We start from the raw sequence: 16,209 nt of genomic DNA on the forward strand, positions 1-16,209 counted from the left end.
CAGAGGCCAGTGTTTATAGGTGTCGAGCCAGTAAACTCAAGAAAGGACAAGTCGGGTGTTCTTGTGTTATACAATTGAATAATAATACCTCACTGATTAAATTTATTTTACAAAAATAAAATTAGATGACATTTTAGTCTGATAAACATATATTTCACACCAGACAATGTTAGATCAATCTTCTTTTTGGTGCTTGATGTATCATCTGTTCTCATTTTTGTTCGTCTTGTAAAAAGAATTTTGGTCCAGCAAAACTGTTGAGCTACAAGCCTCACAGTGATCAGTCTTTGACCCCTGACTACACACTGGTTGTACAGGGCCCAATTCATGGCTCTGCTTACCGCAAAATTCTTGGCTTACGACCAAAAATTCACCGCTACTCGTGAAATGCGCTTGCCGTAAGCACAGAATTCCCTGCTTCCGTAAGCGCCGATTCTGTGCTTTCGGTAAGAGCCATGAAATTGGGCCCACGTTGTATGAACGAATAAGGAAACATAAGTTCTGCTGAGCAACCTCAACATTTAGATAGACCTTTATCATGCTGCCTCCATCTTGGTCATGTTCCTCATATCGGATAACAATAATGAATGCTAGGCCGTGTCCGAAACGGTGACTTCGGCTACAGCTACGGCTAGATCGCCCGCGTCTGCCTATTCTTCAACACTGGTAGACGCGCTGATCTAGACGTAGCTGTAGCCGAAGTCGTCGTTTCGGACACGGCCTTAATAAACATTTTGAAAATAGGAACCAGACTATTTAGTTCTTCGAGCCTCGGTTTGGTAATATTGTTATCAATGGGAGAAATTCAAGATGGCTGCACCATGATGAAGGTCTATTGCACCTTGTTTGACAAACAAAATTACCAGGTGTACATTCCAGCGCATTTCTTGGCAGGCACTGGCCATTTATACGAAACTCAATACATAAAAGGTCGACAAATTCTAAGATGTGATCCCTTTCTTATCCAAAACAGATAAGAGGAGTACAATGCAATCTTCACAAAAATGTGAGATATTGCTTCTTCTTTTTCTCACATTAAAATTGTGCCAGCAGGAAGTACCAAGTCTCTTTTGTAAACAAGTGATGTCACTTTTTGCACAGAAAAAAATTGTACACATTTGAAACAGAAATCTATGGAGAGACAACTATCCAGATTCATGTTTGACTTCAATTTGCAATAATTTACAGCTCATTTGCCATGGTCTGGTTATGCTGGTATCTGCTGGTATTTGGCCCCGGGAAAAAAAATACAACTCCATCAATCACACTAGCTGAACACTGGTGCAGCCGCGTCATTATATCCGGTCCCATGCACGATAAAATATTTATGGTCCCCCAACTTCATAACACAAAACCTGATGCAAAAAAATATATATAAAAAAATGTGCCTGCCACAGAAATCTGATCTGGCGAAATAGAAATTAATGTTCACTAGACTTCTAGTCGTCACGTGTATGTTGAATCATGTGCGTGTTGTATCCGGATACTCTAAACCTATCCCCCATGAGTTGGCCACAGTGTTATAAAGCACGCCTGATGGTGCACCAGACAGCTAGGAAGAGTCATGGTATAGAAGGAGGGGTGGTAGGAATTTCTAGGCCACCATTGCCGATTCAGATTTTGTATGTTTCTTTTTATTTCTCCTTTTAGTAAGGTTTTAAGTGTACATATATGAAGTGTGGACCTGAGAACACATAATGTAGGGACTTGAAACACTATGTGGACTTACATTCGTCCACACAGTGTTTTTGACAGTGTTGGATTATGGGATTTTCCTTAAGTGTACAGAACAATAGAATGTCCACAGAGTGACTGCAATACAGTGTCTGTGTGTTTTCACCCAACATGATATACAGAAGGACCTTAGATCAAAAGAGGTCCACATAATGTAGGGACTTGAAACACTATGTAGACTTACACATGCCCACAAAGTGTTTTCTACGATGTTGTGTTGTCCACAGATTGACTGCAACACAAAGCAGTTAGGGTTTGTATGTGTGTATGTTTAGACAGCCATTCTGCTCTGTTGACAGGAAGTCCATTACATCGGTGAGCAGACTCCGTCAATTCATCCTCATTGATTGGTAACCCAACCTCAATTTGACATTTCGGGCATGATTCGACTCGCATTTCTCACCGCTAATATACAAATTCCCAACAGCTCCATCGCCAGACGCTTAATGTGCCGGGGACACAAAGCCGCATAGCCCGAATAATCCGTCCAAAGTGACTCACACGCTTTGACAGATACCTGAAGAATGTTCCGGCATCGTTATACCAAGCCTAATTCCTATCACTGTTTATTTATTTTGTGAGGGGATATATGTATCTAACTTACATGTACCCCCCCCCCCCACCAACTGTGGTGTGGTTTGTTTCAATGACAAGCAGTAACATGATTAGGACGGCCCAGCGGACTGCACTTAAATTCATGCCTGAATTTTTTTCACGGGTCGACTGGATTGATTATCACTCAACCAACAATTTCGTTAATCCTTTCCCTTCATAGCTTCTCCCCCCCTCTCCCCCGCCCCCACCCAGGCAATTCAGACTCTGTGTGAATATTAAGACCAAGATTGATTCGATCGTATTGGGAATGCTTTCAAATGTCTGGCATTTAAGTAATTGTTCACGGCAAGCAAATTCACATTTCATTTAAGGAAAACAGAAGAAGCAAAAGTTCGGAAGGGGCGGGAATAAGGTCTAGACATCCTGATGTCGAAAATGGTAGACTGGAATATCACTGCCACATTCCACATCAATCCTGAGACTTATTGACTATTAAAGCATTTTTAGGAATGTCATTCTAGAATGGAGTTTCTTCGGTTGACTTTCCAGTCAAGGGAACTCGGCAAACTTCCCCCAAGCTCCCATATACGCCAAGCTGGCAACTGCCAATCTCTCTCATAAAAACATTGGTTTAATGTCTATGATTATGAATTGCACAAATCAAGAAGTAGTGATTCAAAAACTAGGCGACAATATTTATTCTAGTCATTGTAAAATCAGCGGTTAGCTTAGGGGATTTGAAGCTACAACCTTGTAATTGGAAGTCCTGAACTGTCCACTGTACCAAGTTTACCTTCTTTCAAGCCCCATCCAAGGAGTACTGGGAAATAACACAGCAGCAGCTTAATATCCACAACAACAAGTACAACAGCAACAAGAAGCAAGAACAGGAAAGTTTAACATAACAAGTATGTATTGACCCCTTGTGCGATGTGGTGCACAATGACTTGTACTTGAGTTAATGTCAGAGGTTTTTCTATCTGACGACACAACGCCCCCCCACCCCACCCCACCCTCCCCTCCCCTCATCCTGCCCTTTAAGTCCACCTACCTGAGCAAGCTTGGCCCTCCTACGACCCTTAGTGAAAGACGGCGGGTCTTGCTCTTCCTCCAGATCGATCTTATTGAATTCATCAATAGTCAGCTGGCCTGATGGAGTCTCTTCAAATTCAGTCAGTCTGGAAGAGAAAGAAGAACGAAAAAGTTAAAGAAACCCATAAAACATTCCTACATGGAGCCAGTTTCTGAATCTGTTATGGATTGACAATTTTGCAAAAACATGTATGGTCGCCCAATGTGTTTTCAATGGACTCATTGCATATGACTGAGGCCAAATAGCGCCCTCACTGAGGCCAACAGGGGGCATGACCTTAGCGCCCCAGAAGCATTTTTGCGCTTGTGAAGGGGTCTATTGTTTTATACACTTTTTGTTATCTGTTTGAATCGTCACTTTCAACTCTTTTTAAAGGTTTTGTCTAATAATTTGTTTTAAGAAGTTTGCACTATTTACCATAAATACACATGAACTGTTCGCATTAATTGGTTTACTGTACTTAACTAGATTACATTTAAAGTACATCTCATAATAACTGTGTCAGTGGTTATCAGATATTATACATCCACTCAAAACATCTTTGATTATAGGTCTTTAAACATAGCTCCGAAAACCTTATAGAAAAAACAATTACGCTTTGAGAATAAAGTGTGATAAAGTGCCATATAAGAACTGCGAGCTATTATTTGTATTTGTACACTGTACATTAGTATATGTGTATGTGGTCATCTTTAATTAGGGAATGTGGCCAGCCCTTAAACAGACTCAACAATGTATTTCTAAAACACAACATAAATGCCACTATTATTAGTAGCAATTTACCGCCTGGTTGCGAAACACAATCTTTGTTTTCCCTTCCACTTCATCAATGTAATCACAATGAGGCTCAAAGACAAAATATAGTAGGGTCCCTATACATTGTACATGTAATTTTACAAATGAACATTCAGTATTAATAACTGCTGCATACAGGGAACATGACAAAGATGGCTAGAATATGATATGATTATCTAAGGAGCCAATTGTCTATCCTTGCAATACAGCTCCAACGTGTCCATTTCCACTACCCCAGCCAGTCATAGTTTGCCAATGGGCTTAAATGATTCATGCTTTGTGAATAATGCATTTTATGTATTTCCACAAACACAAGTCACCCCTACCCTCCCCTCAACAAAAATTATAAATAAAACACTCACAACCCCCCCCCCCCCCCACCCCTCCCCATCACACACAGAGTTATTACTGTGGTATTAATTCTTTCTTTTTTGAAAACTAAAAAGTACAATGATCTTTCAAACTTAATTGGCCCTAACCAATTTGAGGTCATCCTTGCATTTGATATGGTGTCGTTCCGTGGCTTTTTATTCATTTTACAGTTTGTTATATGGTTAATTAAGAAGCTCTTAAAATCCCACACAACTCAATTTGTTCTTAGTACTACGCCGAGGGTGAATTGTCAACAATTGTCAAACATCTCTTCAAAGCATGCCGCTGTTTGTACATTGTACTTTCAAAAGGTGTTTGGGTATTTGATGGATCAGCAGATAATTGATTCAGTCATGAAATTGTTTCACAGAAAGTGGTGATGATAATAAGAAGTCGTATTCACTGAGTAATTGCAATCCTTTAATTTATGACTCAATTCAATTTTCAAATGACACAAAAAAAACCACTCACTCATGGATAGAAAATAATTACGGGGAGGATAAACTTATGAACAAAGGGGTACATTGTAGAGGTGGGGGCAGGGCAAAGTGTTAGCCAGAGGGTTCACTTGAGTGTTTTTGGACTCCCTATTTAAAACCAAGACACCCTGTATTATCTGTCATTTACGTGTAAATTCATTATAAGTGAACAATTTAAAAAGCCCAATTTTTCTGAGAAAGAGACTAGTGAATTTCAAAGATGTTGCCAGATCATAAACCATCTATTTGACAATTAAGAAACCATTATAAAAAAAATTAGTACTAATAAGGTGCTCCTAGTACACTACACACCAAAGGTCCAGCGGTATCTGAACTGTTTTTTTTGCTTTCATTATTCAATATAAGAGCAAATTCAGGTTCCATTTCCTTTCAGAATAAACATATTTCTATTTATCAAAACAGTTGATATTTAGTGGAAATTTTCTTACCTTTTTCTAAGAGTAGCATCACAGACTTTGACTACTCGAATAATGTCCTTCTGTGTTCTGTTGAAATTGTGTAAACGAGCTGCAACCAATAATGCTGCAAAGACAAATGTTAATTTCTAATTAACAAAATTTAAGTTTTTTTTGTATCATGACTGAGTGAATAAAATAAATTTAGAAAACACATGTTCACAAAATTAAAAACATGAATCAGCATTTTAAACTCAACTTAAGACGATTTTTAAATTAATTGTTTGAATTTCTTTTATAGGTCTATTCGTATGACAATGTCCGTGTGTAAACATGGAAAGAAAACTTTTGACTGTGTCAACGGTTAGGAAAATATTAACAAGTGCAGTAGTTATTTTGCTGGGTTTTCTTACGCAAAACTTTCTACTTTAAATGCATCTTTAAGAAACTGTATGATGTGGCTTAACTGTTACACAGTGTGGGAAGTTTAAAGAAGTCTGGGAACCAAATATAATAAGACAAACCTGCGCCACAGAGCCCTGAGGGCCTTCGTCCCAAGTGCATCCAGTCACGCTTCATCCTTCCAACAAGCCGTAACGCTGTCATGGAAACTTCATGTACCTTTTCCGTTAACTCTAACTTGTGAGCAAACCGGTGGATGTATAAACAAGGATCTGGAAAAAAACAAAAAAAGAGAAGACACTTTGAATAAGTGCTACATGACAAAGGCCTATAAGTTATGAGCAGGCCACAACCACATTGCCCATGGTCTTTGCCTTAATGCCCCTGCAAAAGTTTCCCATTGACTTTGTAAGATTTTCCAATGGAAGTGCCCTTTACAAAATGAAATCAGCCTTGCACTTTCAAAAATGAAATTTCAGGCCTGAAAGATAATGAGTTATTCCAGTGCCACACAACAACAAAACAATGTACAAAGTCTTTTTTTTCTTCTTTTTTAAACGAATTTACACATGTTTTTCATCACCCGGTAGCCCCCAAAATTATAAGTCCTTTCATTTGTGATTGAAAACAAATCAGAGCTATAAATGTTTAGAACTCAGAACCTGTTTAATATAAAACCATTCTTTATTCATTAAAACAAAAAGGGTAAAAGAATGTACACACAACCCAGGCTGCGGTCTTGCCTAAAAGCCAAATCACATGCAGGGTATACAAGATAAACAATATAAAAATTACATTCAAACATTATAATTGTTTACAAATTTATAGCCAAACATTTAATGTGAACTACTATACATGTAGGCCTACACTAAAATGTTAACAATTTCCCTGTCCAATCATCCTACCCTTTATGCACAATTACGCATACAGAACATGCACACCACATAGACACAGTCTCCTCATCTGACACTGTGCCTATAATGGACCACCCCTTTCACAATAATGGACTGTCCTTAAATTTCTCTTGGACAGGGCATTGTGGGAAACCAATGGCTGAAACAGCAGTGGAAACAGGAAGTGAGTTTAGGATCAGGAAGAATCATATCATAAGTAAGCAATCCTTTTGTTTATTTAGTATCAATACTTTACTTACAAGTAATGAGTGTGGAAAATAAACAAATGACCTTGCAGTGTGCATTCTTGCAGGTAAATGCTGTTACTTATTTAAGGGTCATTTGTGTATTGAAACTGAATGTGTAGTACTGTAGTAAGTGTAGCAATGCCAAAAGTTTGACATTTTTATGAGGGACTGTACAGTTTAATTCTATCACTCAGAATATGCCAGCTTGTTGAATAAAAGGTGAGGTTTGTTAGGTAATTTCCTTCCTGTATGGTTTAAAAAATGCACTATATATCCTTCATCATTGTCGAGTGTGCTTAATTATAGTCAAAAGCCTTGCATTTGTTTTGCAAGGTGCCTGGAATTGGTCAGTGTCAAATGTACAATAATATTGCATTCATGCATGACTTATGACATTATGTTGAAATGATTAGAAATGAAATATAACAACAACTTTATTGAATTGATTCTTGTTTGTCCACATGAATAAAATTATTACAAAGCCAATCTGGTCTCTGAAGAGACATGAACATATGATAATGGTATGTACTGTATATTGTATGTTTGAGTCTGAGTGTGCGTCTGTGGAGGAAGGAACCATAGAGAAGGAACGAACGACTTCATGTCTGAGTAATTTGAACACTTTCAAGATGTACTCGCCCTTGATCATACAGTATTTGTAATTTAAAGTTCCCCAAAGTTTAACTCAGACCATCTTGCTTTGAACTAGGGTACATGTTAGTAGAAAGGACATATAAATCACTCATCCATTTTTGAGGCTACATGATGTGTTCATAAAAAATGTGTCTGCCGTACAACAATGACAATGACTACGTAAATCTGCTTGTTGTTACATTATCTGACTATCAATATTACTTGCAATAATACATACACCCACGTTCATGGATTTATTTGTTGTTATAAAATGGGAAAGCGCGTATAGCCTACATGTACGTACAGTAGGTTAAATGCCATCATCATGTCTGTGTCTGTTTTTATCAATGTCAATATTTAACTTGTTCTTGTTAACCCACCCAATTACACTGAATTTTTTTATTTGTTCCTTTATTTACATGTAGGATCCAAATACATGTAACAAATTGGCCAGTTTCCATGTAATCTTGAAGACTGAAAGGTCTGCTGAAGGGTGTGAACGACCAGTCTCATCAATCCAGCACAGTCAGTCAACTTGATGTAATAACCCAAGATGGAGGCACTGAATCTGGGTGAGCCAAACATTCAGAATCTGAGCGGCGGCGGTGGGGAAAATCTTGAAGTGGACAACCGCCCTCCGAACAGCATGCCGAAGCAACATTCAGCCTCCAAGAGTCCCAACAATGCCCAGGGCATTTCACAGACCACTCTGCCGATCGAGATCCCCTCCTCTGACGCCCGAATGCCCATCCAGGATATAGTGCAGCCAGAGAGTCCCATGCTGATCACGCCGCGACGCCCGCTTGGGCAGAACTGGCAGACCAAAGGGGCGACGGTACGGGAACGCAACGCCTACATGTTCAACAACGATCTCATGAGTGACATTAAGTTTCTGGTCGGACCCAAGAACACTGCCCAGCGAGTGCCGGCACACAAGTACATCCTTGCCTCGGGGAGTTCGGTGTTCTTTGCCATGTTCTATAGCGATCTTGCTGAGAACCAATCGGAAATTAACATCCCTGATGTGGAACCACAGGCCTTCCTCACATTGCTCAAGTAAGCCAACCATTTTGGGGGGTTTTACAACCAGGGCCCCATTTCATAAAGCCTGTAAAGCACAACAAAATCTTGCTAAGCAAAATCAGGTTACCAGCCAGAATACCTTACAGTTACCATTGATGTGACTGGCACCCCACTCATTTCTCACTTTAGCCAACAAATTTGCGAAGCAGAATTTTCTGCTTTAAATAAGCTTTATAAAAATTGGGCCCTGTATAATGATTTCCAGAATGAAAATCGTGACTAATTACTGTTCACAGAGTTTCAAACAAAACATTAGTACACCCCCTTCGGCGACAGCAATTTTTTCAAAAGTTTTTTAGAAATTTCATACATCAATGAATCAGGATTTTTTTATTTAACCACAAGGAACCTTCTTTCCCAAGGCAATTATTTTCTTTGTAATTGTACCCCCACATTACATGACTCATTCAACCACAAAATGCACTCCACTTAATTACTGCCGGGGAAAAAATGGAGGAAAAAAAGAATAAAGCAAGTACATGTTTGGCATCTTGTTGATCATTTCAAATGACTCACAGTCTTGATAAACTGTAGCTGGAACTCTTCCAAGATAGATAATAAATAAATAAGAGATCATAATTATAAACATACAAAAGAATATAAAACCCCCAAAGGTGCACAGATTATTTTGCCAAAATTGTCTATAAGGTTGGTTAGTCTAAAAATGGTGCAAATTTAAAACAAATAAACATCCAAGGGGAACCAATAAAATAAAGTTTACTTTACATGGTATAACCCTATTGTAAAAACAGGCTTTGAACTTTGCTTTTAAAAGAGGCCATCTATCAAGGCAAATATAAATTTGTATTGGAACTTTGCAAAGGGCACAACCGCAAAAGCCTAGAGCACCCCAGGTTATTGCGAGGCCTGTAAAGACTTCAGTAGAAAATTGTTATTATGCCCCTACAAGAACGAAACTCAAGGCCTGGTACATGGATGTCAGGTTACATTAAACAAACTCTTCTATAATTATAAACAATCTTTGTTTCTTCCAGATACTTGTACTGCGACGAAGTTGACCTCACACCTGACAATGTGCTAACCACACTCTACGCAGCCAAGAAGTACATCGTGCCTCACCTGGCCCAGGCCTGTGTCAGCTTCCTGGAACGAAGCCTGAGTGCAAGGAACGCTTGCGTACTCCTGAGCCAGAGCCATCTATTTGAGGAGCCTGACCTGATGCAGCGATGCTGGGAAGTCATCGATGCTCAGGCTGAGGTGGCCCTCTCGTCGGACAGCTTCTTGGACGTTGACTTCAAGACGTTGGAGAGCATCTTGATGCGAGAGACACTCAACGTCAAGGAGATTGTGCTCTTCCAGGCGGTCTTGCGCTGGGCAGATGCTGAGTGTAACCGTAAGGGGATGCACCCCAACCCGGAGAACAAGCGTAAAGTACTTGGCAAGGCGCTGTACCTGGTGCGCATCCCCACTGTGCCGGTGACTGAGTTCGCTAATGACGCTGCACAGTCGGGTCTTCTTACTCTCATGGAAACCACCAATGTGTTCCTCTACTACATGGCCAAGAATAAACCCAAACTGCAATTCGTCTGCCTGCCGAGAAAAGGCCTGCAAACCTGCAAGGTCCATCGGTTCCAGTCCTCTGCCTACCGCAGTAATCAATGGCGCTACAGAGGCAGATGCGACAGCATACAATTTTCCGTGGACAAGCGCATCTTCATCGCCGGTTTTGGACTTTACGGCTCCAGCTCTGGAGCGGCAGACTACGGCGTCAAAATCGAGCTGAAGCGAAGCGGCAAGGTTCTCGGAGAGGCACAGACGAAGTTCTTTTCTGACGGCTCAAGCTGTACCTTCCCGGTGATGTTCCCCAACCCGGTGCAAGTGGAGCCCCATGCATACTACACGGCCAGTGTTATACTCTGTGGTTCGGAGCTGAGCTACTTTGGTCAGGAAGGACTGACTGAAGTCACTGACCACAACGTGACATTCCAGTTCCAGTGCTCACCGGAGAGCACCAATGGAACTGGCGTTCAGGGAGGTCAAATCCCAGAGCTTATCTTCTATGCATAATTAATGAGGACTGACCTATGAATAATGAATATTAATAACCTGAAGAACCTGAGTCTCAGTGTCTTACAGTAGTGGCTCGCTAAGTACTGTATATTGTAGGATCATCGTACATTGTGGTTATATACAGTGTACTGAGCACTGAACAGTACATAGAATAGACTAAATTATTGTGTATCTTAGTAACTGCATACTACTCGCACACTGTTAACAAGCTGTCTCAATAGATGTATTTTTGTGATAAACAGTCAATGCACTTCACTACGCGGATTCAAATCTCAGTTATGTTTACTATTTTATAGTACCCTGCTGCTGGGTTTGTATTGACTTAGCGCACAGGAAAATCTCAAATTTGATCTGTTTTGGTCTGAGATGATGGGATAACAGCCGTCTCATAAACGTCACTCGGTGAACTACAATGAGAAAATTAGAGGTTTGCAAGAGAACAGTGAAATCAAAGAGATATTTTATCATAGAATGTGTTGAAAGTTTTACAGTTCCAAACACACTGATTATTTTGTAGAGGTTCAACATGTAGTTTCTCTTCTCTTAAAGGACAGGGTAGTTTTTTACACTGCACTATGTACGCGGCGTAATACACGTGGACCTACACTGTACATTATTTATGCTGCTTAGACAGCCACAATTGTATTTTGTTCACAAGATGTAGAGAAGCAAGTATCCGCTGGTGTAAATGAACCAATTCTACCAAAAGCCCAGCCAGTACATTGTACATGTACATGTACAAAATGTATGCATATTACATGTAAATGCACAGTATTTAAGAGAAGTCTTGAATGCAGGCACACACTGTACATTTTATGTTGAGATCTACTTTACATTTTGTGCATACTACAGTACATGTAAAACTCTAGAACTACTTCTTAATCCATGAAGAACACTGCTCATTAAAAAAAAAACATTTGCTTATTTGTAGAGAGCAAAAGAAATGTGAATGTTGTTTTAAACAGTTGCATGCATGACGCTTATTGTTATGTTCAGTAAGTGACGTAACTAACTTTTGAAAATGATTTGAGATGCCATAATAAATTATGATCAATTTTAAAGACACTGGACACTATTGGTAATTGTCAAAGACCAATTTTCTCACTTGGAAACCTGTGAAAATTTTGACTCAATTGGTCTTCAAAGATGCGAGAGAATAATGGAAGAAAAAACATCCTCGTCGCACAAGTTGTGTGCTTTTAGATGCCTTGAATTCGAGACATCAGCTGTGGTCTCTTATTAAATTCAAATATTTTAGCGAGAAATAACATCTTCTCAAAAACTTTGTAACTTCAGAGGGAGCCGTTGCTCACATTGTTTTATACAATCAACAGCTCTCCATTGCTTGTTACCAAGCAAGTTTTTACGCTAACAAATATTTTGAGTAATTACCAGTAATGTCCAGTGCCTTTAAGCGGGCAGCTTTAGTTTTCAAGATGATTGAATACAACTGCAAGTAGTATAAATGCTGTATAACTGCCATACCTTTCAGTATTTAAATCTTAACAGGAATGTTCGTGCATGATATGTGCCTACATGTATGGTCCTTGATTGAACTTGCTCATACTGGGGCGGATTTCACAAAGAGTTAGGACTAGTCTTATCTCGAGTTAGGACAGGCCTTAAGTTTTTTCTCCTAGGACTAGTCCTAAGTCAGGACTAGTCCTAGGTTCTTTGTGAAATCGACCGCAAGTCTGTAAGCAATTCCATTGGTCTAAGTTAATGGTTTCATTCAGTAAATATGAAAGGAATTTCTTTTACATTTACCACAACCAAACATTTCTAACACTTTCAAATGAAATTTCTTCGAATTTGTATTACATTTTGAGCATGAATTACTTTCAATATATTGTCAATTAGCACAAACTCACCTATAGCTGGGACATTTATGTGTAGTTCTTGTGATAGCTTGAGGTAGGTCTTCCCAAGAACATAAACATTAACCTGTCAAGGATAGATGTGGAGGCAATCAGTTTAGAAAATACTTTATTATCCCAAATGTCCTTGCAAGGTAATTTTACTTGGATCCTTCCTCATTCTACCAAAACCCAACTCTATTATGGTAACCTCAACACCCAAACTGATGGACACTGATGGATTTATGTCTGGCCCAAATGTAACAATTAGCCCAATTAGAAACAACAGAGGCAATTGCTTTGATTGCCTATGGAGGAAGAACCTCCATGGATTGCCCCAGGTCATTGCCTTGATGCCCTTGAAATTTCAAATTTTCTCATAGAGATGCCTTTTACCAGGGAGAAAACACATTGATGCCCTTGCCTTTTTGAAAAAAAGCATCAAGCCTGATGAGACGACAATCAACAGGTTTTTAACAGATGCTTCCATATGGCCTTTACTGCCCTCGTGTTCACCTTGGTGCCCCTTCAAAATCTTTCTGAAATCTTTCCAAACAAAACCTAGACCCCTCTGATGGAATAAACTTCAATGTCTGCTTTAGATTTTTTTTAGTGCTTTGGGTAAAGACTAGGCTAAACTTTGGACTTTTCACTACTATCCTTTAACAAAAGTAATGATTTCTATGACACCTTTGGGCATACAGTTGACTCTCACTATAACAAGATCCCTGGGGGACTAGCCTGATAACCTCTTTATAAAAAGGAACGTTATTATAAGAGGACAACAAATAAAAGAAACACAAAGCAGAAATGAAACTTGTGACTTCAGAACAGATAAGCAGAACCTCTGTACATGTATATTAATGCTCTTTAACCCTTTAGTCACTGCACCGCCCGAGTTTGCTGAAATCCAATTTCTCAAGATTCTTGCAGTAAATTACTGGAATCGTAGTTCAAATTTTAAAAGATAGCCATGGCTTAATGTGTATGCACAATTTTTTACCCTTTCGGTAATATTTGTATAAAAGTACAAGTTCTCATGGGAACAATAAATGCCTCTCGTTAAACGGCTACGGTAATTGTTATGGCGAATATTTGTGTGCACGGATAAAATGAACACAATAGCTTTTCAAGGCTTTGGTCTGGCTCAATGCTCATACTGATTAAATGCGAAGGCGTTAATTTTCGACAATATCATCATAAATGATGAACTTTTTCCTGTTTACTAATGAGCGTTTTATTTTTCGTAAGAGCTAAACTATTTCATCATCATTAGCTTCGACAAGTCAACTGTGAAGGGAGAATTAATAACGATCTATAACAACTAGATATATTAACAAATGCGTAGACCTACTAATGACTATCAAGTTTTCTTTTGATGTTCCTTTTTTTCTACAAACACAAGCTAGCGAGGTTTCCTCGTACCGCATACAGTGTATCGCTATATGCGGCTGGGCGGTACAGTGGCTAAATGGTTAAGACTAGGGTAAAGTGTATGTTCATGTAGCTTTGACGCAATGACATGATTAAGCATTTTATACAGGCGGTTGCATTTCCAGGATAAAAAAAAACAAAAAACGTGAATCTGGCCTTTTTTCTGAGAATAACAGAAGACAATTCTTATTAATAATTTGCTGTCAAAATTTTCTTTACTCGCTGACTCATTCAAATGTGTTCATGTGCGAGTTGTTCTGTCTCCAAGATTTTTTTTAATTTTTTTTTGTATTCCTTTTTGTCTTCTTTTCCTCATTCTCGATTTTTTTCTTCAAAGTTCTGTACTACGAATGTCTTTTGCTATGACTCATGGTCATGCTTTGGTCACATGCACGGGTGTATGGATTGTGGTTGAGTTTTCCCCAAAATATATATAATCAGCAAGTATATGAGCGGTGCCAGTCTGGCGTCTTATGCCGGGGACAGAACAAAATCATACCCCCAAGTGCAATGACATGTAAAGGTCTGCGTAAAGTTCATGTACTGAGGAGACCTTTTTTCGGTGAATTACCAAAAAGAAGTATCTTTACAAAAAAAATATATATATTTGTAAGAATACAGACCTGGGCTAAATTTCATTGAGCTGCTTTTCAAAGGCAGTGTACACTATTGGTAATTACTCAAAATAATTATTAGCATAAAACCTTACTTGGTAACGAGAAATGGGGAGAGGTTGATGGTATAAAACATTGTGAGAAACGGCTCCCTCTGAAGTGCCATAGTTTTCGAGAAAGAAGTAATTTTCCAGGAATTTGATTTTGAGAACTTGAGGTCTCAAAATCAACCATCTAAACGCACACAACTTCGTGTGACAAGGGTGTTTTTTTCTTTCATTATTATCTCGCAACTTCGATGACCGATTGAGCTCAAATTTTCACAGGTTTGTTATTTTATGCATATGTTGAGATACACCAACTGTGAAGGCTAGTCTTTGACAATTACCAATAGTGTCCACTGTTTTTAAAGGTGCTTAAAGGTGGGGGTTTTTTTTTGCCAAAAGACCAAACAATTTTTTGAACATACTCCGACAGATGACAATGGTTCCAAATGGTTCTTTTAAAACAAAAAAAAGAAAGTTTTTTTACAATATTTAACAAATCTTATTGAAAATCTTACCTGAAGTAAATCGCTGAGATCTAGAAGCATATCTGAAGAAATTACATAGTTAAGGAACTCATTTTTTTCAACTATTATTCATCTTTGACATTGTTACTTCTTCTATTGATGCACCAGCCCCTCTGCTCTCTTTTGTTCCCTCATCCATTCCTCAAACCTCACTGAAAACAAAACAAAAAACCAAGGCAATTACTTTGCCCCTTTGGCTTCACCGGAGAGGCATACAAATCGTATTAAAAGAAAAATTGGTAGAAAAAGAGGCTATTGCATGTCTTTATCCTATTTAAGAATAACAGTCATCACAATTCTAAGAACAAAAAAGGGGAATAACTAAGAAATGTCACAAAACATACACAGTGACTCAGTACTCACTTGTCAAACAACGTTATGTGTCACTAAAATCTCAGTGTACAATAATATATCGAACAACAAACACGAAAACAATCAAAACGCCTCATGACTAACTACATGTACATGTATGCTCATCAACCCATTGCTCAGACCTGATGCTTCTCGGAGGCAACGAAGCGATTGTGTCCATGCCACCTGGTCATTGCCTTCATGCCCTTGAAATGCTCCAGTAGAAATTTACAATTTCCTCATAAGATAGGGTGCCCTTTACCAAGGAGAAGATGCCACTGTGCTCTTGCCCTTTCGAAAACAAAGCATACAGGCCTGATTGCCTATCGACTTAACAGCAGAATTATACATGTCACTATGCAACACTAAGTAACACTTTCCCAGAAATACCACAAAAAACAAAAAACAAATCTTATAAAATTCTCCTCCTTAAAATGTCTATGATTTGATAAGTGATGATGGATCTGATACTTCTCCTGAGCCCATGTTTGAATGAGTTGACTTTAATTACTATCGACTCGCACTCCATGGCTAATCCATCAAGATGCTCTTCATTTTGTCCAACACTCAAGTTCGTCTTCTTCTCTGAGATGTCTTGAGGCAGGAAAGAGCTGTGGTGATAACTGATGCCAATAAAGAGCTGCACCTG

At 38.9% G+C, this 16,209-nt stretch overlaps 2 protein-coding genes across 4 annotated transcripts in view; one reads left to right on the forward strand and one right to left on the reverse strand.

Annotated features, from left to right (window-relative positions):
- LOC117292501 (transcription factor IIIB 90 kDa subunit-like) overlaps positions 1-16,209 on the reverse strand; it is a 51,219-nt gene that overhangs the window by 20,790 nt on the left and 14,220 nt on the right. The window contains exons 5-9 of the mRNA XM_033774570.1: positions 15,201-15,232; positions 12,606-12,678; positions 5,969-6,118; positions 5,478-5,571; positions 3,341-3,467 (exon numbers count right to left, since the gene is read on the reverse strand). Of these exons, the coding sequence (XP_033630461.1) occupies positions 3,341-3,467; positions 5,478-5,571; positions 5,969-6,118; positions 12,606-12,678; positions 15,201-15,232 (476 nt within the window). The remainder of the gene's footprint in view (positions 1-3,340; positions 3,468-5,477; positions 5,572-5,968; positions 6,119-12,605; positions 12,679-15,200; positions 15,233-16,209) is intronic.
- LOC117292511 (BTB/POZ domain-containing protein 6-B-like) lies at positions 6,851-11,861 on the forward strand. Of its 3 annotated transcripts, none has more exons than XM_033774583.1 (3): positions 6,851-6,956; positions 8,046-8,676; positions 9,699-11,861. In XM_033774583.1, the coding sequence occupies exons 2-3, from the start codon at positions 8,174-8,176 to the stop codon at positions 10,729-10,731; spliced, it is 1,536 nt and encodes a 511-aa protein (XP_033630474.1). In that variant the 5' UTR covers positions 6,851-6,956; positions 8,046-8,173; the 3' UTR covers positions 10,732-11,861. The 3 variants fall into 3 exon arrangements, with proteins under 3 accessions (XP_033630474.1, XP_033630490.1, XP_033630481.1); XM_033774599.1 differs by lacking the exon at positions 6,851-6,956 and adding an exon at positions 7,003-7,052; XM_033774590.1 differs by lacking the exon at positions 6,851-6,956 and adding an exon at positions 7,062-7,206.

Source organism: Asterias rubens, chromosome 1 (assembly GCF_902459465.1).
Source record: "Asterias rubens chromosome 1, eAstRub1.3, whole genome shotgun sequence".
Classification (NCBI taxonomy): domain Eukaryota; kingdom Metazoa; phylum Echinodermata; class Asteroidea; order Forcipulatida; family Asteriidae; genus Asterias; species Asterias rubens.